At 41.9% G+C, this 22036-nt stretch overlaps 1 protein-coding gene across 1 annotated transcript; it reads left to right on the forward strand.

Annotated features, from left to right (window-relative positions):
- The first annotated feature begins 1917 nt into the window (after window positions 1-1917).
- On the forward strand, window positions 1918-17490 carry LOC140076637 (macrophage migration inhibitory factor-like). The gene is made up of 3 exons (XM_072123288.1): window positions 1918-2091; window positions 4128-4300; window positions 17363-17490. Exons 1-3 carry the CDS (start codon window positions 1984-1986, stop codon window positions 17439-17441), a joined length of 360 nt encoding a protein of 119 aa, XP_071979389.1. The 5' UTR covers window positions 1918-1983; the 3' UTR covers window positions 17442-17490.
- The last annotated feature ends 4546 nt before the right edge of the window (window positions 17491-22036 follow it).

Below are 22036 nucleotides of genomic sequence, written 5' to 3' on the forward strand. Positions count from 1 at the left end.
GCCTCATTCACACGGCCGTGTGCTCGCCTGGAGGGAGAGGGGTGAGCGTTTGTCACCCCCTCGTCCCTCCGTAAGCAGAAGAGCGACCCAACACAATCACGGTGCAGCAGGGGCATTGCTAGGGTCGCAGAAGATCCGGGCCACAGGCCCCAATGCATATGAACCAAATTTTCAGTAGCATCTACTCCTGTACATAACCGCCTTCACATGTGGTTGTGTCAATAACAACTGTACCTAACATATAAAGCTACAGAAAACACAGGAGAAAGCCCTACCTTTTTCATCTACCACAAAGTAACGTGACCTGTGACATGAAGTTCCTCTCTATCTTCTCCAATAGACCGCGCATCACCGCGTCTCATCTTCATCCACATGTTCACCACAGAGACATCTTATGTTCTTTATTGTCCCTACATCTTGGGCCCCCAACAGTGTTACCCTGCTGTTACCCCTAACACTTTCTCTCCTTTACTATAAGGCCCCTTTCACACACACATGTATGCTTTACTTGGGCCGGGCTGATGGAGAAGGGGTAAGTGCTCCTCACTTCTTCCCTCTCCATAAGAAGCCGTGTAGCCAGGCCTTTCTTACTGGAAAGATTTCTTTTCCAATGGCGGCACGGTGACACAAAAGTGTGCCAACCATACCGGACACTCTTATGGCAGCCGTATGCCACCATTAATGTCCACCTGTAGATCTTTTATTTTATATAAAAGTAAAAAACATAACAATACATAACACAAACCAAACATATATACAAAATATATACAATAACTTACCTGCTGGTCCAGCCCCATTCACACCTAGCAAAAAAAATAACTTAAAATACACCGAAATGAATAAACACTAATTACCTCAACCCCCACCCAACCGATTATCACATCCTAAACCAAGCCAATAAACAAAGACAATCCACACCCACAACTAAACATAAATGACCATAAATATGCATAAACCCACCCCACACAGCCTCCTGTAATGTCTGCCACAGACCCAACTAAAAAGTTCCCCCCAGCCACAAGTGAGGTCACCCACAGCCCCCTGCAAGGTCCCCTTCAGCCACCTGAAATGTACCTCGCAGTCCCCTAAATGTCCCCCACAGTCCGCTGTAAGGTTCCCCGCAGCCCTTGTAAGGTCCCCCGCAGCCCCCTCCCCAATGTCCCCCGCAGCCTCCATGTCCTAATAGTCCTCTGTAATGTCCTCTTCAGCACCATGTAATGTCCCCTGCAGCCTCCTGTAATGTCCTATTCAGCACCCTGTAATGTCCCCCGCAGCCCCCTGTAATGTTCCTCGCAGCCCCTATAATGTTCCCCGCAGCCTCTTGTAATGCTTCCCACAGCTTCCTGTAATGCTTTCCACAGCCTCCTGTAATGTCACCACTATAGTGCTCATCGCTAACAAGGTCCTTAGGGCGTAAATAGTGATGAGAGTGAGGAATTTTGCCCGGGCACCGGATCTTTTGACCTATGCTCACCGTGCCCTGACCGGGAGCCATTGAAATCTATGGCGGTCATGATCTGGTCGTAAATCATGTGTGACTGTACCCTAAAGGAGGGTTTTCGTTGGAGACCTACAACTAAATACAATTATAACGCACACAGTAATGTCACAGCATACTACACAATAAACACCATCACTCCTTTATGAGGCAGAGTGAATATTGTTAAGTCTCATGCCATGATCCCCAGGGGTCACAGAAGCCTCTGCATCCCTTCTTCATATAGCCATGATATCTTTTTTCTTTATTTTTCTCATCTCTGAGTTTTCTAATGTGCTACTAAGTGAAATTGACACAATAAAAAGAGGTTTGCGTAAAATCATGTGAGTTAATGAGTAATAGTCGGTGCGGAGATAGGATGTACGGTACATAAGGGCTGAGTCTGAGAGACTGCATCATTGTCTGTTTTGAAGGCTAAAGAGAGGAACCTCCTTGACTTCTGGTCTTCATCATCCAGAATATCTTATTATTCCCTGTATACCATCATGCCTATTTTTACCCTGCACACCAATGTATGCCAGAGCGCATTACCCAAGACTCTTATGACTGACCTGTGCCAGCTACTTGAACAAGCTATGGACGTACCAGCTAAGGTAAGAAATGGAATCAAGAACGTAGAAAATGTATAAGGAGCCACATACTGAATGGGTTGTTTCAACTAGATATCTAAGAATGTAAGAGTGTGTTTTGACTGGAACAATGCAACAGGCAGTATAGTAAGATGCATCGGCACATCCAGGTGGAGGATTTAAATCATTTACAATATCATGTTCAGGAGATTGAAAAGAAATGGAGCAAATTGAAAAACTTCCATAAATAATAGTCATTTATACTAACTTTCTTGTTTTCTTTAAGTTAGAATATTATTTCCATAAAAACATTTTGGAATATGATTAACTGAAACTGAAAAGGTGGGCATATTCTTGTAACTTGGGTAACCTGTAAATTATCATCCATTCCATTGCTGCTTCTTCTTGGTTACTTGGCGATAACCATGTTTATACACAAGATGGCTGCATCAAATAAATGGGCCTAGCAGTAAGCTTGCTATGTCCAACAATTGGTTGCAAATGTCATATTTGTAGATGGAAATAGCATCAGCACACCCAAGTAAACTAAGACCAACTGGGTGTACCAGTGCTGAAGCAGCAGTGATTTTACATGTGTTAATTCACTTATTTTATCACGTTATTTGTCTTTTATGTACATTTTTTTTCGTCCTAAACAAACTCATTAAAAAACCACAATAGTGTGGTTTATAAATGTATTATAAATTAGGGTCAGGTTTGATTGGCCCACCAGTGTAACAGAGAATACTTAGATGAGCCAAGACCCAAAAACAATATAAAAGATCTAACAGAAGACAAGTCAATTTTGAAGTGAAGGGGCAATCACTTTTTCTTATAGAATGATTTATAATAATATTATGAAAATGAATATTAGATTTTATTAATGATGCATTCTACATGGTGATCACCACCTCTGGTAAGCAGACACTAAACACTAATTAGGATCCAGCCTCTGCTAAAGAGGTAGCTATGAGTGCTACTACATCGCATTGAGAACATGATGAATCCTTCATCCCACTGTGCCCAACACCAGAAACTAATGTTATAACATGTGTGGCCTATGTTAAATCCTTAAAAGAAATCTACCATTTGTTTTTATGCATTTTGAACCAAATATACCTTAAGAATTCTGTAGCGAAACATATCTTTTTTTAATCCCTGAATTTAGTGGTTTTGCTCAAAAAACAACTATAAAATTCAGGACCTTGGCAAAGCTGTGTTAAGGCTGGCTGCCGTACATAAAAGAGATGCCTGAACTGTTGAGACAGGACTAATCAACCTGAGCTGGAAGACTCATACACAGCAGCTGGGGAATGGTGCAGCGATTGATTACCTCTGCCTGTCAGGGACAACACTGTGAATACAGTGTTTTCAGTGGGACAAGGCTGGAGCAGTACATAATAAGGGTAAGAGTAGAGCACAGGGGCAGCCACAGGAGGCAGCCTCATTATCATAATTTTATAATTGGTTTTTCTGCAAAAACCACTCGGTTCAGGGATTAAACAAGATATGTTTCTGCACCAGTGTAGCTATGTTTGGTTCATAATGCATGAAATCAAATGGTAGATTTCCTTTAATAAGTTTGTGAATAAGCTTTTGTCTGGGCTTTAAAGGGGTTCTCAATGGAAATATAAAAATCATTAGAATGTTCAATGCTGTACACCATTACATAATTTTCACCCTGCCTAGGTGCTCTGTCTTGAAAATAAGGGAGCTGATTTCCCATGAATTACTATGATGCACCTACTCTGGGTCACATGCGTATACAGTGATACTCATGTGCCCTTTATTAGCTCTGCAACACTTAAGGGCTGGAACTCCTCAGTACATTATCTTCAATCCAGCCCCAGGTCACATGATATAATGATATGGTTCTCTGGAATGAAAGACTACTGCCGCATCATTTTAATTCACTGTAAATAGGGACCCCCTTGTTTACAAGACTGGACACATAAGTATAAGAATAAACAATCAGGAGATAGAATACAGCAGTAGCTGTTTCCCTCACTAACCCCTTTAAATGTAGTACATAAAGCTATTCTAACTTGTGTCTTCTATAGAGTTTTGCAATTATTATTCACGCTGATCAACAAATGATGTTTGCTGGAACAAACGAACCCTGTGGCCTGTGTAGCCTTCAAAGTATTGGAAAGACTGGTGGTCCAAGGAATGAAAATTATTCCAAAGTACTGTGTGAGTTTCTGAACAAACAGTTGCAAATCCGCCCTGACAGGTAAGTCTAGCACATATTTTACTGATACTGAAATCTGTTTCTATTCATATTGACAGAAAAATGGTTCTTAGCAGAATAAGAAAATACTATCCCATGCCTGCACTAAGAAATTAAAATAATTGCAGCATTAATGGGAACTTGTCATCTCATCTACCCCCAAAAATAACACCAAACACCTTGACCTGCGGTTTGAAAGCATTTTGAAGGTGTTTTTTTATAGCTGTTCAAACTCTAAAAACGTATTTTATTTGTATCTAAGTTGCAGTCATGGAAGTGGGAGAGCTTGACCAAGTAGTCAAGCTACCACGCCTGCCGATGGTCTCCTGCACTGCCCTCCTGCCTGCTATGGTCGACGTCATTCCCTGGCTATTGTGATATTGTTTCGGGAATACCTCTGCAAGCTTCAAAGATGCATAGCACATATTTCGCTTTATAGCATCGTGGATGAATCACAGCAGAGCATCAGCATCATGGGAGCATAGAGGCTGGCAGGAGGTTGACTAGGCAGTGCAAATGGCGGTGAGGAGGCGTGGTATCTTGACAGCTTGGTCCCACCTCCTTGGCTGCATCATAGACACGAATAAAATACGTTTTTATAGGTATGCTGCAAAATTTAAAAAAAAAATAGAAAAACACCTTCTGAAAACTTCGAAGCTGCATGACATGCATGAGGTTTTTGCAGTGGGGGGGGGATGAGATGACAGGTTCCCTTTAATGAGTTTTCTTATCACATGCACTATTCATTTATAAAATATTGTTGAAAGTTTAGCTTTTATTCCAGGACTGTAACTTCTCTAAGGATCTGTTCACACAATTATCTTTTCTTATCCCCTCTACTCTGGGCTGCTGTATAATTCAACCAGGAGCCTGCTACAGCTCTGAGCAGAAGGGTGGGATCATTTTTCAGTTGTCTATGCACTTTATACCTACTTGCTAATTCTACAATAATGCAATAAAGTTATAGTTATTTCCTCCCAGATCACAGATATGTATTGGTTGACAAGCTTGTTTTTCATTATGTCCATATTTTTAATATGTGGTTATCACACTATGGAATACTTTATTACAAGTGTAAATTACAAGTATAAAACAAATCGCAAACTTTTTTTTTCTGAATTGCTCCTATAAAGGCAAAACTTGCTTTCACCCTGGTGGCAGCAGTTTTCTGTTTAGATTTTGCATAAGAAGCTGTATGTGTTTTGCTGAGTCTTGTTGCCCTCTCCAAGTTACTGGGTGCCAATCTTACCACCTTCGATTTATCATCATTATTATTATTATTATTATCCCCTTAAGGACGCAGCCATTTTACAGCTTAAGGCTCAGTCCCATTTTTTGGATTCTGACTTGCGTCACTTTATATGGTTATAACTTTTGAACACTGTTACTCAGGGCCGATTCTAGCCTTTTTGCTGCCTGAGGCGAAAATTCAAATAGCGCCCCCCCCCCCCCTAACGCCGTATACACAGGCCTATTTAAATGTTTATTTCCACACTCTTTGTATATAGACAATCACTCACACAAATACCCATATGTATCAATTGTTTACCTCCTGAGATCAGTATTTTAAATAAAATTTTTGAACAAATAGTTATAACACAAAAATGACTTAATAAATAACATTCGCCATATGTCTGCTTTGCGTTGGCAACATTTTTAAAAATTCTTTTGTATCTTTAGGATGGTAGAAGTTTAGTAGATATTTTTTTTTAAATTTCCAAATTCATTTTATTAAGGGCAATTTCAAGTGATTTCAATGGACCTAAACAACAGATACAAACACATAAATTACACCATTTAAGAAACTACACCTTCAATTATTCAAAATGTCTTTAAGGAGCTTTATTAACCCTTTAGGTTTTCTTCAAAGTTAAATAAAAATGTAGAGGAGGGCACAGATGGGCGAGGTATGCAGCTGGGCAGTGAAGGGGTTAATTGTGTGTGGTGTGCAGGTGATTTATGGTGTGGAGGGTCTGTGAAGGAAAATGAGGAGATAGGATACTGATAAGGTGAGCTCCGCCAGGGAATGCTACTTTCTTCTGGGATTTGTCTGTCTGTACTAAATGACCAGTCACAGCAATCGCTGCATATTGTCAGAGTGACAGAAGTCATGACGGTCCACAATGTCATGGTGTCTTTATGCACTGCTGCCCATAACGTTGGGGTACGTCATGGTGGCTTGAGGGGTTAATTGTCTGCTAGCTAAAAGGATCCTAACTAAATAGTGTATGACCTGTGCAGGGGGGAGCAGAGAGCAGCCAGCAGGAACTTCTGCTGGGTGATAGATCAGGTCACGAGCTGCCTCCTAAATCATCCAGGCTGCCATTCTGCCGCCTCTGATGTCCGCCGCCTGAAACAAGATTTTCATCCTGCCTCATGGCAGATGCGGCCCTGCTGTTACTTATCAAAGCGATTCTGAGATTGTTTTTTCCCCACATGTTGTACTTCATTTTAGTGGTAAATGTTGGCTGATAAGTTTTGCGTTTATTTTCTAAAAAAAAGAAAAAATGATGAATTTTTTGAAAAATCTCACTTTTTTGAAATTCAAAATCATTACATTTTCAGGTAGATAGATTTACCACCTAAATAAGTTGCTGCATAACATTTCCCATGTGTCTACTTTACATTTTCATAATTTTTGAAATGTCTGGATAATATATTTTGATGTCGCTCGGCTTACAAATCGAATAGCGATTTTCCGTATTTTCAGAATTTACTATTTTGCGGATAAATACAGTTTTGAATGAAATGTTACATATTTAGTATCAAAACCCCCGTATATAATCAACCCATTTTCAAATCTGCACCCCTCAAACTATCAGAAACAGCTTTTAGGAAGATTGTTAACCCCTTGAGATCTTCATAGTAATTGAATCAAAATGGAGGTGAAATTTAGATTGGTCAAATTGTTCCGGTTATATGCTCATTTAGCCCTAAAATTTACACATTTCCAAAAGATAAAAATAGAAAACCCACCATACAATTTGTTCTGCAATTTCTCCCGAGTGCAGAGACCCCCCACATGTGGACGTTACTTGTTTTATGGGTACACAGCGAGGCGCAGAATGGAAGGAGGGACCTGCAGCTGCCAGGATTTTAGTTTCCTCTTTGGTCCCTTTTGTAGGCTATAAATTTTCGCTTTTTCGTTATTGGGACCATGTGCTGGCATTTTTTTTTGCGGGATGAGATGCTTTTTCCAGTGTTGCCATTTTGGGGTTGGTATCACCTATTGTTGAAAATTTAGGAACTCGTTTTTGAGGGTATGAGTAGAAAAGCATCAATTCTGTACTGGATTTTTGACTTTTTTTTTTTTCGTGTTCACCGTTTAGCCTAATAATCATGTTAGCTTTATTCTATGGGACGATACGATTATGGGGATACCAGACTTGAATATATTTTCTTACATTTTACTAAATTTGTCAAATAAAACCGTAATGTGGGAAAAAATCTATCATTTTTGCATTTTTATCACTTTTTATGGCATTTTTTGTAAGATTGAATAGGTAAAAATGTTAATTTTTGTTGGGTTTTCAATAGTTTTTTTTAACGGCGTTCATCGTATGGGTTCAATAATGATTTACTTGTATTCTACGGGTTGTTACGGACGCGGTGATACTATATATGTGGGGTTTTTGTTATGATTTAGACTTTTTTGGGGTTATATGTCTCTTTATTAGAGATGAGCGAGCACTAAAATGCTCGGGTACTCGTTATTCGAGACGAACTTTTCCCGATGCTCGAGTGCTCGTTTCGAGTAACGAGCCCCATTGAAGTCAATGGGAGACTCGAGCATTTTTCAAGGGGACCAAGGCTCTGCACAGGGAAGCTTGGCCAAACACCTGGGAACCTCAGAAAAGGATGGAAACACCACGGAAATGGACAGGAAACAGCAGGGGCAGCATGCATGGATGCCTCTGAGGCTGCTTAATCGCACCATTATGCCAAAATTATGGGCAACAGCATGGCCATGACAGAGTGACCGAATGAGGCTAGATAGCATCTAAAACATCCAATAATTGACCCTGACACTATAGGGGACGGCATGCAGAGGCAGCGGCAGCGGCAGCAGCGGCAGGCTAGAGAGTGTCATGGCAACATACCCTAAATGGACTCAGGCTTCAAACCAATGGGTGGCAGAGAGGAACCAAAGGAGGTGAGCAAGAAGCGCTCAAATAATATCGGTACATGATAAAAGTTTGCCAGTATATTTTGTGGATTACACAGCAGGGTGGCGACAAAGTTAACATGGAAGCCATGAAAACAATCCAAAATTCTGCCTGACACAGCTCGTTTGATAAGGGGACCATGTATGGAGGCAGTGAACTAGTAGTAGATTAAAGGTGCTGCAATTAAAACTATGTTAGTTGGATCTTGGCATGGAGCTGGCGCTCCGCTGCCAGGCGAGCTTTCGCCAATCCAAGCCCCTGTCTCTAGGCTACTCCCCAAACAGCACTTCTAAGAACCTTTTGTATAAGATCAAGTGTAGTAGCGTTCTTATAAGTTTGGGATATGGCGGGTGAGGGGAATGTAAACATCTGCGCAAGAAGTGCTGAAATAATATCCGTAAATGAAAAAAGTTTTCCAGTATATTTTGTGGCTTACACAGCACGGTGGCGACAAAGTTAACAAGTTTGATGTGGAATGCCCTGTAATAGCTCTTGGGCGGTGTGCCTTTTATCACCTAGGCTCAGCAGTTTGAGCACCGCCTGCTGTCGCTTAGCGACGGCACTGCTGCTGTGCCTAGAGCTACCGACTGATGGCGCCATGCCCACGGATGGTAATTCGGAGGAGGAGGAGGTGGAGGAGGGGTGGGAGGAGGAGGAGGCATAGTAGGCCTGAAACACCTGGACCGAGGTAGGCCCCGCAATCCTCGGCGTCGGCAGTATATGACCAGCCGCAGGGTCAGACTCGGTCCCAGCCTCCACCAAGTTAACCCAATGTGCCGTCAGCGATACATAGTGGCCCTGCCCGGCAGCACTCGTCCACGTGTCCGTGGTCAGGTGGACCTTGTCAGAAACGGCGTTGGTCAGGGCACGGATTATGTTGTCTGACACGTGCTGGTGCAGGGCTGGGACGGCACATCGGGAAAAGTAGTGGCGGCTGGGGACCGAATACCGAGGGGCGGCCGCCGCCATGAGGCTGCGAAAGGCCTCGGTCTCTACTAGCCTATAGGGCAGCATCTCCAGGCTTAGCAATCTGGAGATGTGCACATTAAGGGCTTGGGCGTGCGGGTGGGTTGCACTATATTTGCGTTTCCGCTCCAGCGTCTGGGGTATGGAGAGCTGAACGCTGGTGGATGCTGTGGAGGATCGTGGAGGCGACGATGGGGTTTTTGTGGCAGGGTCCTGGGCGGGGGGCTGACTATCAGCTGACACAGGGGAAGGAGCAGTGGTGTGCACGGCCGGAGGTGAACGCGCTTGTTGCCACTGAGTGGGGTGTTTAGCATTCATATGCCTGCGCATACTGGTGGTAGTTAAGCTATTAGTGGTGGAACCCCTGCTGATCCTGGTTTGGCAAATGTGGCACACCACAGTCCGTCGGTCATCCGGTGTTTCCTTAAAGAACCTCCAGACTTCTGAAAATCTAGCCCTCGCCGCAGGAGCCCTCGCCACGGGAGCTTCACTAGTTGACACATTTGGCGCTGATGCACCAGCTCTGGCCCTGCCTCTCCGTCTGGCCCCACCACTGCCTCTTCCAACCTGTTCTGGTCGAGGACTCTCCTCCGTCTCAGAAGCACTGTGTTCACCCGGCCTCTCAACCCAGCTTGGGTCTGTCACCTCATCATCCTCCGATCCCTCAGTCTGCTCCCCCCTCGGACTTCCTGCCCTGACAACAACTTCCCCACTGTCTGACAACCGTGTCTCCTCATCGTCGGACACCTCTTTACACACTTCTTCCAGTACGTCAACAAGGTCATCATCACCCACAGACTGCGACTGGTGGAAAACCTGGGCATCGGAAAATTGCTCATCAGCAACCGGACAAGTGGTTTGTGACTGTGGGAAGGGTCCAGAAAACAGTTCCTCAGAGTATGCCGGTTCAAATGGCAAATTTTGCTGGGAGGGGGCAGACTGGGGGGGAGGAGGCTGAGGTGCAGGAGCTGGAGGAGTGCCGATTTCGGTGACACGGGTGGACTGCGTGGAAGACTGACTGGTGGACAAATTGCTCGAAGCATTGTCGGCAATCCACGACATCACCTGTTCGCACTGTTCTGGCCTCAACAGTGCTCTACCACGAGTCCCAGTAACTTCAGACATGAACCTAGGGAGTGTAGCTCTGCGGCGTTCCCCTGCTCCCTCATAAGCAGGTGGTGTCTCACCCCGCCCAGGACCACGGCCTCTGACCCCTGCAGTAGTTGGACGCCCACGTCCCCGCCCTCGTCCTCTACCCCTAGCCCTCGGGTTAAACATTTTGAAAATGAGAGTTATAACTTTAATTTTTTTTTTAACTTTTTTTTGTGTTTTTTTTTTTGTGTGTGTTTTTTAGTTTTTAAAACCAAACGATGCTATCCTATTGCTATGGCTATTTTCTAGCCAAGTATGAAAGCACACTACTATGCCAGATGAGATGACACTGAGTTATTAAAAAAATAAACGTAAAATAAAAAAGGAAATGGCAGACTGTGCCTAATTGAAATCCAACCCCGGGCCCTAATAAATTTTCCCACTTCGGTCTTTGCGATGGATATGTGCGTCACTAAGCGCAAAACACAGTGGTCGCAAGTCTCACTCCAAATTGCTCACAATTTGCTAGTAGATGCACTGCAGCAACTACAGCCACCAGCAGATCAACCAGAAATCAAATATATATAACGCTACTGTAGGCGTAAGTAAGCCGTTTGGATTCTCCTATGGCTATTTTCTAGCCAAGTATTAAAGCACACTACTATGCCAGATGAGATGACGCTGAGTTATGAAAAAAATAAACGTAAAATAAAAAAGGAAATGGCAGACTGTGCCTAATTGAAATCCAACCCCGGGCCCTAATAAATTTTCCCACTTCGGTCTTTGCGATGGATATGTGCGTCACTAAGCGCAAAACACAGTGGTCGCAAGTCTCACTCCAAATTGCTCACAATTTGCTAGTAGATGCACTGCAGCAACTACAGCCACCAGCAGATCAACCAGAAATCAAATATATATAACGCTACTGTAGGCGTAAGTAAGCCGTTTGGATTCTCCTATGGCTATTTTCTAGCCAAGTATTAAAGCACACTACTATGCCAGATGAGATGACGCTGAGTTATGAAAAAAATAAACGTAAAATAAAAAAGGAAATGGCAGACTGTGCCTAATTGAAATCCAACCCCGGGCCCTAATAAATTTTCCCACTTCGGTCTTTGCGATGGATATGTGCGTCACTAAGCGCAAAACAAAGTGGTCGCAAGTCTCACTCCAAATTGCGCACAATTTGCTAGTAGATGCACTGCAGCAACTACAGCCACCAGCAGATCAACCAGAAATCAAATATATATAACGCTACTGTAGGCGTAAGTAAGCCGTTTGGATTCTCCTATGGCTATTTTCTAGCCAAGTATTAAAGCACACTACTATGCCAGATGAGATGACGCTGAGTTATTAAAAAAATAAACGTAAAATAAAAAAGGAAATGGCAGACTGTGCCTAATTGAAATCCAACCCCGGGCCCTAATAAATTTTCCCACTTCGGTCTTTGCGATGGATATGTGCGTCACTAAGCGCAAAACACAGTGGTCGCAAGTCTCACTCCAAATTGCTCACAATTTGCTAGTAGATGCACTGCAGCAACTACAGCCACCAGCAGATCAACCAGAAATCAAATATATATAACGCTACTGTAGGCGTAAGTAAGCCGTTTGGATTCTCCTATGGCTATTTTCTAGCCAAGTATTAAAGCACACTACTATGCCAGATGAGATGACGCTGAGTTATGAAAAAAATAAACGTAAAATAAAAAAGGAAATGGCAGACTGTGCCTAATTGAAATCCAACCCCGGGCCCTAATAAATTTTCCCACTTCGGTCTTTGCGATGGATATGTGCGTCACTAAGCGCAAAACACAGTGGTCGCAAGTCTCACTCCAAATTGCTCACAATTTGCTAGTAGATGCACTGCAGCAACTACAGCCACCAGCAGATCAACCAGAAATCAAATATATATAACGCTACTGTAGGCGTAAGTAAGCCGTTTGGATTCTCCTATGGCTATTTTCTAGCCAAGTATTAAAGCACACTACTATGCCAGATGAGATGACGCTGAGTTATGAAAAAAATAAACGTAAAATAAAAAAGGAAATGGCAGACTGTGCCTAATTGAAATCCAACCCCGGGCCCTAATAAATTTTCCCACTTCGGTCTTTGCGATGGATATGTGCGTCACTAAGCGCAAAACACAGTGGTCGCAAGTCTCACTCCAAATTGCGCACAATTTGCTAGTAGATGCACTGCAGCAACTACAGCCACCAGCAGATCAACCAGAAATCAAATATATATAACGCTACTGTAGGCGTAAGTAAGCCGTTTGGATTCTCCTATGGCTATTTTCTAGCCAAGTATTAAAGCACACTACTATGCCAGATGAGATGACGCTGAGTTATGAAAAAAATAAACGTAAAATAAAAAAGGAAATGGCAGACTGTGCCTAATTGAAATCCAACCCCGGGCCCTAATAAATTTTCCCACTTCGGTCTTTGCGATGGATATGTGCGTCACTAAGCGCAAAACACAGTGGTCGCAAGTCTCACTCCAAATTGCTCACAATTTGCTAGTAGATGCACTGCAGCAACTACAGCCACCAGCAGATCAACCAGAAATCAAATATATATAACGCTACTGTAGGCGTAAGTAAGCCGTTTGGATTCTCCTATGGCTATTTTCTAGCCAAGTATTAAAGCACACTACTATGCCAGATAAGATGACACTGAGTTATGAAAAAAATAAACGTAAAATAAAAAAGGAAATGGCAGACTGTGCCTAATTGAAATCCAACCCCGGGCCCTAATAAATTTTCCCACTTCGGTCTTTGCGATGCATATGTGTGTCACTAAGCGCAAAACACAGTGGTCGCAAGTCTCACTCCAAATTGCTCACAATTTGCTAGTAGATGCACTGCAGCAACTACAGCCACCAGCAGATCAACCAGAAATCAAATATATATAACGCTACTGTAGGCGTAAGTAAGCCGTTTGGATTCTCCTATGGCTATTTTCTAGCCAAGTATTAAAGCACACTACTATGCCAGATGAGATAACGCTGAGTTATGAAAAAAATAAACGTAAAATAAAAAAGGAAATGGCAGACTGTGCCTAATTGAAATCCAACCCCGGGCCCTAATAAATTTTCCCACTTCGGTCTTTGCGATGGATATGTGCGTCACTAAGCGCAAAACACAGTGGTCGCAAGTCTCACTCCAAATTGCTCACAATTTGCTAGTAGATGCACTGCAGCAACTACAGCCACCAGCAGATCAACCAGAAATCAAATATATATAACGCTACTGTAGGCGTAAGTAAGCCGTTTGGATTCTCCTATGGCTATTTTCTAGCCAAGTATTAAAGCACACTACTATGCCAGATGAGATGACGCTGAGTTATGAAAAAAATAAACGTAAAATAAAAAAGGAAATGGCAGACTGTGCCTAATTGAAATCCAACCCCGGGCCCTAATAAATTTTCCCACTTCGGTCTTTGCGATGGATATGTGCGTCACTAAGCGCAAAACACAGTGGTCGCAAGTCTCACTCCAAATTGCTCACAATTTGCTAGTAGATGCACTGCAGCACTGTAGGCGTAAGTAAGCCGTTTGGATTCTCCTATGGCTATTTTCTAGCCAAGTATTAAAGCACACTACTATGCAAGATGAGATGACACTGAGTTATTAAAAAAATAAACGTAAAATAAAAAGAAACTGGCAGACTGTGCCTAATTGAAATCAAACCCCTAATAAATTTTCCCACTTTGGTGTTTGAGGTGGATATGTGTGTCACTAAGAGCTAAACACAACGGTAGCAAGTCCCCCTGCTAATTCCTCACAATATGGTACTAGCTGCACTACTAGTGCCAGCAAGCCCAGCCACAAGCAAATAAAAAAAAAAAGTATAACGTTATTGTAGCCCTAAGAAGGGCTGTTGGGTTGTTGTAGAATCACTCCTGCCTAACACTATTCTAATAGAACACCCTAACACTTTCCCTGACCAGCAGCAGCTCTCTCCCTAGCGGCATCCAGACAGAGAATGAGCCGAGCAGCGCGGGCAGCGGCTAGTCTATCCCAGGGTCACCTGATCTGGCCAGCCAACCACTGCTATCGACGTGTAAGGGTACCACGTCATGCTGGGTGGAGTGCAGAGTCTCCTGGCTTGTGATTGGCTCTGTTTCTGGCCGCCAAAAAGCAAAACGGCGGGAGCTGCCATTTTCTCAAGCGGGCGAAATACTCGTCCGAGCAACGAGCAGTTACGAGTACGCTAATGCTCGATCGAGCATCAAGCTCGGACGAGTATGTTCGCTCATCTCTACTCTTTATATGTTATAGGGCTTATGGGCATTTTTATTGATTTATTACTTTATTTTTTATTGAATAACATTTTTTTTTTACTTTTTCACTTTTTCCACCATGGGAAATGACCAAGCAATCATCTGATTGCTTGTTCATGATAATACTCTGCAATAATCATGTATTGCAGGGTATTATCAGTGTTAGCCTATGCACTTGCATAGGCTGGCACTATGCCAGTAAGATGACGTCACAGACGCCATCTTACTGGCAGTGCCTGCAGGCAGTGCTGGGGACCAGATCGGACCCCAGCACTTCCATAGCAGCGATCAGCGTCCCCCGAAAACGGTTCGTGGGGGAAAGACCCCCAGAGGCATGTTAGATGCCTTTAACGGGTTACACACCCGCGATCGGAGCCCACTCCGACCGCGGGTGTTACACTGGGGTGCCGGCTATTAGTTACAGCCGGCACCCCGTGTTTCCCGATGCCGGTTCAGCTCTGATCCAGAGCCGAGCCGGCATAAGCGCCGTGGCGGATATATCCGCCACTGAGCGCTAAGTCACTGCGCTCCGTGGCGGATATATCCGCCACGGAGCGTGAAGGGGTTATTATTATGTGTCCTTGCTGTGTCGTTATTCTCTGACCCATTGAATATTTCTATTTTGTGTTATTGTTTCATCTTGTGGCATAGTAAACTAGCTTAACTCTATAACGCTATAAAAAAAAAAAGAGGCAACAAAAAACAAAATGTAGAAAGCATAAAATAACTCTTTATTAGATCAATTTAAACAAATCCATTTAAAAAGACAACATACACAGAAAAGGTCCACCAAGGGTCAAAATAGCTAAATATACATAATAAATAGATCACAGTAACCTTTATAGAGGTATGGAAGGCATAGTCTTTAGAACAAGTCATGTTATTTGCTGACAAACAAGTATTGCACATTATCCAGAGGACAAAGGACACATACACAGGTATATACAAACCAATGGTGGACACCACCCGACACGTGTTTCACCTTGCTTCATCAGGGGTAGCTTAACTCTATGTTTAATTATGCCCGGGTGTGGCATTTCTTACAATTCCACAGCTGAAGTGCTTGGAGACAAGCCTGTTCAGTTATCGGTCTGGCAAAGAATGAGTAGCAATAGCTGGACTAGTATTTACCAGAATATTACACCTAGATTACAAATAACACTATGTTCCACTCACTATGTGTACAAGTTTACTGTGATCACAAGCTTATTGCCAAGCCTATACGTCAAACATGGTCAAAGGCCTTGATTGTTGTTTAATGATGGAACATTTTTTTAAAGAAAACATTCTTCAAAATATAAGCTGGAAGCTAAAAATTCCCATAAATCAGTGGCTTACCTCCAACTGAGGCAGACCACGTGGTACATATGGGGCCCATGGGTCAGGAGTGCCTGGCTCCTCCCATATTCAACCAAATTGATGTCCTCACGACACCAATATAGTTGTATGTATAGTCTATGGCAAAGCAGGGACCCATACACTTCAGTGTCCTAACACAGACTACATGATGACATAACTTTGTTGATCCTCTTGCACAGATGGCTAAAAGCATTGTGCCACATGAGGGATTAGGGAAAGGTAATAGTTTAGATTTTTTTAACATGGGACATAGAGGTCAGTTCTTAGGAAGGAACTGCAATTCAGGGGGGCACTTATGCAAGGGTCAAAATCATTCAAGGAGGTCTTTATACAAGGAGGCACTATCATGCAAAAGGGCACTTACACACGGGCCACTATGATTTAAGAAGAGCAACAATAACAGAGAAAAAGGCAGACCGCTCACATATGGTAGTAAATCGGGAAAAAGTAAAGTAGAACACAGAGAAAATGTTACCTGTGAACCCATGTCGGTCAGGGTTTACCTGGAAAGCACTTGTACACAGCTCTACCACACTACATATACACTGGGTGATGGCACTACAACAAGGTTACACTATAGCAAAGAGGCAACATGCTACTACGGTAGGAGTTAAACTGCACGTAAGGGACTGTACTTCAAGAGGAACCATATTAAAGGTGTTACTAGGAGTCAGTGTTCTCAAATGGACTATTGTATCCTGCCAAAAAAAAAAAAATTGCAATATTTTCATGGGGAGGGGGACCTCTTGACTGTCCTAACTACTAGGAGTACATGTTTCCACATGAAGGCCATAAAGTATCTAAACAATAAATGCCACCTAGAAGTTATTCTCCACTATAATACTCAAAGTAAGCTGTAAACCAGAATAAGTGGCAATAATATCACCACAGATCTGGAGAGTGGTTTGCCAAAGTACACAGATTAAGATTCGGTATTGACAGAATGCATGGATAACATTACATTAGATATGATCTACACATTTCATTTCCATAATGCAAAGCATACGAACAGGATTTTCCATCAGACAATTTTTTGGTGCAAATTGCTTATTAAATATCATTAATGCTACTGTGAAATACTTTCTTGTGTGTAATCCACAATAATGTGTGCATGCACCATTACTCTATCCAGTCATGTAGTGTTAGATTTAAAGCATTTTTGGAAGCAGTTTTTAATTTCTTTTTTATTTTCTTTTTCAGGGTTTACATCAACTTCATAGATATAAATGGAGCTAACGTGGGCTGGAATTGCACTACCTTTGCTGGAGTTGTATTTTGACACCTTGGATCCCATTTGTGATTTCAATGTTATCCTACTTCTGCTGATTCTACTCTAGTTTCTTTATTCAATAAAATGATAAACAATAGAATTCTAGTTGTGTTTTATATATATTATAACTACATGGTTTCTTCTACAGTCTACTACTTTTAAGCTTTAAGTTTCCTGCCACTGAAACCCATATAGTGCTTAAAGGACACCTGTCATCAGGTCTCTGACACTATTCCTGTCACCTCTACCTGTTGGAGCAGCTCACAAGGATCCCATCCCAGCCTTTATCTAGTTATTTCATACATTATTCATTGTAAAATCATCTATTCTTTATCATGTAAATGAGGCTGGTCACATGGTCAGCGGCAGTGATGTCACCCCTGTTACCCCTCCCCTCTCCTCCCCCTGCTCATGTCTGTGTGTAATGTATAGTAAAGCATGGCTAGTGTGTGTGCTGCATCTGCTGACATGCTGCATCCTCCTAATATACAGGTGAGAGACACAGACATCAGCTACACATGAATCTGACATGTTCTGCTGTAATATGGCTGCAGCCTGGAGCTGCTGTATCTCTCCTATACACACACACAGGCTGCAGGCGTGGCCACCAGGACCAGGAAGCATATAATTATACAGCCTCACATCATTATACAGGCTGTCAGTCATGCACTGGGGGTGTGGCTGTACCTCCCACTCATGAATAGAGTGGACAGCTTGAATATGCTAATGCTTCATTGGACATTTCACAGGTCATTTGCATACAGCTTTAGGACCTCATTGCTTAGGTTTACAGGCATGTAGAGGGACAATGAAGGGATAGATGCAATGCTCTCTAATGGCAGTTTATGAAAATATATTTAGTTTAGGGGGGTTATTTTGCATGATGGGTTCTCTTTAAGTTTACTGTATACCAATGGTATCAGGCAACTGAAGTTCTGGAAATAAAAAGACAGTTCTGGGTTCTCTGCATAAACTGGAGCGACATGAAACAGTAATATAGTAGTAGAAGTAGATTACTATGTTTAATGAAAAGTTATATTATTTTCCAATTTACTTTCTGTATAAATTCTTGTATTTTAGATCTATACTTGTTGTCATTCTATAGAATGCTTCATTGTTTACTTTCATCTGTCTATGGTCATGTGATGACACAGGTGCACGGCTCGCTATAACACACAGCTCTCATTACTCCCTGTGATACTAACCGAGCTGTGCACCTGTGTGATATCACTCAACCATGTTCAGATTTCTATCCTCTGGAAGTAAACATATAAGCTTTCTATAAATTAACAGTAAGCAGAAATCTATAAAAACATGATATATTGATACAGAAAGTGTATTGGAAAACTGTTGTAAAACGTTGTATTGGATACGACCGCCTCTGCTGGAGGGATTGCTCAAAGAAACAAAAGGTTCTTGTATATGAAATGTCCGGGAGTTACTGCATATCCTACAGCCTTTCTGTGGTAATGAATGCTGAACCCATGTGGTCAGGCAGGACTCAATAGCACATTTCCGGCCACTGCTGCCAAAATGTGAGGTGGTCGTATCCGAGGAAGCTATCTTGTTTCTAAGGGACAACAAGGCTACATTTATGAGAAATTATCTTCATACAGGAACATTTTTAAAATAAAATCCAATTAAAGAAATGTTTACATATAGCGAATGAATTCAATTAAATGTATTGCCCAGATGGTAATACCCCTTAATTTTAGAATTGTGTTTCTAGGTGCCATGGATGCAGAGATATTCAGGTTAAGGCTACATTCACACTGCCGTGAGCCGGCACACGCGGGGAGAGGAGGAGGAGGTGAGCGCAGCTCACCCCCGCCCCTCTCCATAGCGATGTATGGCCGCGGCGCCGTAATACACCGTACCGCTCCCGTAGGGCGCCACAAGCCCATAGAAGTGTACGGGGGACATATATCGGCCGCATATACGTCGGCCGTATACACGTCCCCCATACTGTAGTGTGAATGCAGCCTTAAAGTGAGAATATCAGTGCATTTTTATATATAAAAATCACTCTCGAAGGCAGACAAATTTAGATTCATATAAAAGATGAGACTCTCTTCTTTCATAGGAAAAAAGAAGTGAGGTTCTAGGTGTCACAGAGCCAGAGATACAGCTCTCTGAAGTGTACCCCACTCCAGATTCTTAGCCTAACTTTATATGTTACTACATTTTGAGAAAGGATAATATCAACTAATATTCATGGTTTTAACCCTCTCCTATCCAGAACTATCTAAGAACACACTTTCTTATTGCTTTTTATTTCGTGATAGGTTTTTTTTTGCGAAAATTGACTGATACAATTCAATCCTCTTTGCCTAGTGTGGCTGCATATTAACACCGTGACCCAGAACATGTCCATGAAGTTATATGTAACACCAAAAACACACACATGTTCGGGGATAAAGTTTTTATTTCACACCGTCCTCCATTATTTACACTCACGTAATTCATATGAAGCATGAAGGGTTCTGTTATTATGCGGCTAATACATTGGCGCACATCTAAAAGTGACTTTTATTATCTCATTAGTTTGGTTTATGGATATATAGTTATTTATTTGGGTTACCATTGTGTAAGGGTCATACAATGATAGATCTGGGTAGAGCTCAGTGCAATTTTCTGCAAAAACTTTTGGTGTCCCCTGTGGATTTAACGTTCCTTTTACTGCATATTTTGGTGCTGTATGATCTCCTCACATCTTACTGTTTTAGGAAAGTAGATTTTCTTTATATAAGTATCTGGATTTGTACATATTTTAGAGGAAATTTTGAATGTTAATTGCCAAATGCATCGCCTGGTTGTCTGTTTTAAAAATGATATAGGGTTTATGGTGCCTTTACTTACTATGCTGTTTATTGCTATATTTTGCAGGTTGTGACTGTCTTAAAATTTGTAGCTGAAAAGCAGATATCTAGTTATTATCAGTTTTAGTGATATTATGTGGATTTATTTATGTGAACATATCAATATGGGACAAATTTTGAACTCTACACTTGTCCATTTATTACATTTAGGAGATGTGAAGGTAAATATTTTCTGTTTGGAGCACATTTTTTATGGTTCAACATCAAGCTTTATTGGTTGTTGCTCATTGGTAGTACAAGAATTGGTAATGCATTATGGAATACGCAACAATTAAGCATGAGTATACTCTTGAAAGAATTAGGTAGGCACTCTTATAACATGGTATGCATAACATATAAAACAATAGGTTAACTATCAACAATGACCACTTGCTCCTTGCTCCAACGTGCCTACTTGCTCCTACTCATCATGTCATGTTGACACATTAGGTATTGTATATGCTAGGCCTGTAGGCAGCCAGTAGACTAGGCTGTTTTTTGCACATGTGCTGCACTTTGCACTTTACACCTTATATGTTTGTTTACAGCCCATCAGTTGCCTAGTCTTATATAGCAACCACCATCTTATATTGCATGTTTACTGGCTAGTTGGGTCAGGGAGCCCAGGACACGTTGGTCCTGGGAGGTTCAGTGCACCTTTACCGGTGCAGGTTTTAGTGTTTTTATTTGTACTTTGTGGTCTTGTTGTCATTTATATATGTATATGTATTAATAAAATTTGTGAATTTATCCTAGTCCACTATACGTATCCTCTCTTTCTTCTCTTGTTTTGATGACATTAACTATCAACAATAACATTAACATTTCAACTATGGGTGGATAAAAAACTGGATGGGGTTTTACATATAAAAGACAAGACAATACACAATAGGGTAACGGGGTTAGGAAGGGGGGAGGTAGGGTAGGAAATTATGGTGGATGAGGAATAGCCCGTGTGCGGCTTATCCCATGTCTGCTCTCAAGGTACATGAAAGTCGCCGCCTGCGGACAACCAATCACGGACAACAGACGTAGACCTATGATCTATCCAACTGTTTGGAGCACATTTTTTGCCATCAAAGTAAAATTTTAAGTATTTTTTATAAAATGTTCCAATGCAATTTTGAAAATGGGGCAAGTGTCTCCCCAGGTTTGTTGCTGTAATTTTGATTTTATTTTTTAAACGTCAAAATGGTAAAAATTGCTCTGGTCAATAACGCGACAAAATATCCAGAAATTAATATGAAATGAAATCCCGGGTGAAGATGCTTATCTTCTACCTCCTGTCTATAGTTATCTATCTCATATAATCTGACCATCTCGCTTTTTCTCTATATATTTATTAATCAATCTTCTCTTTCTCTTCTACTGTATTTATCCCTCCTCTCATATCTATCTACTGTATATATATAACCACTGAGCAACCTTACTTCCCATCAATCTCCCTAGCATGTATTTCCTATAAAATTATCCCATATTACAGTTCGTTTTACTATACTAAAGGTAGCATCTTACTTACCCACTTTGTCTACAACAGGCCCTGTGAGGTCGGCCCCCTGTGCGCTAGCATTGCATTATGAACGGACTGCTAGCAGAATGTGTGACCCCAGCCCCAGTTCTATGTGGTCAGTATGGATGGATATCGTGCTGCATTGCTCATTTGGAGGAATAAATTACTGGTATATTGGTGAATACGTAGGATCAGAGGGAAATAAGGAATTCATTGCATAAATTATATGTATAACA

The sequence above is a fragment of the Engystomops pustulosus genome, chromosome 1 (assembly GCF_040894005.1).
Source record: "Engystomops pustulosus chromosome 1, aEngPut4.maternal, whole genome shotgun sequence".
Lineage (NCBI taxonomy): Eukaryota > Metazoa > Chordata > Amphibia > Anura > Leptodactylidae > Engystomops > Engystomops pustulosus.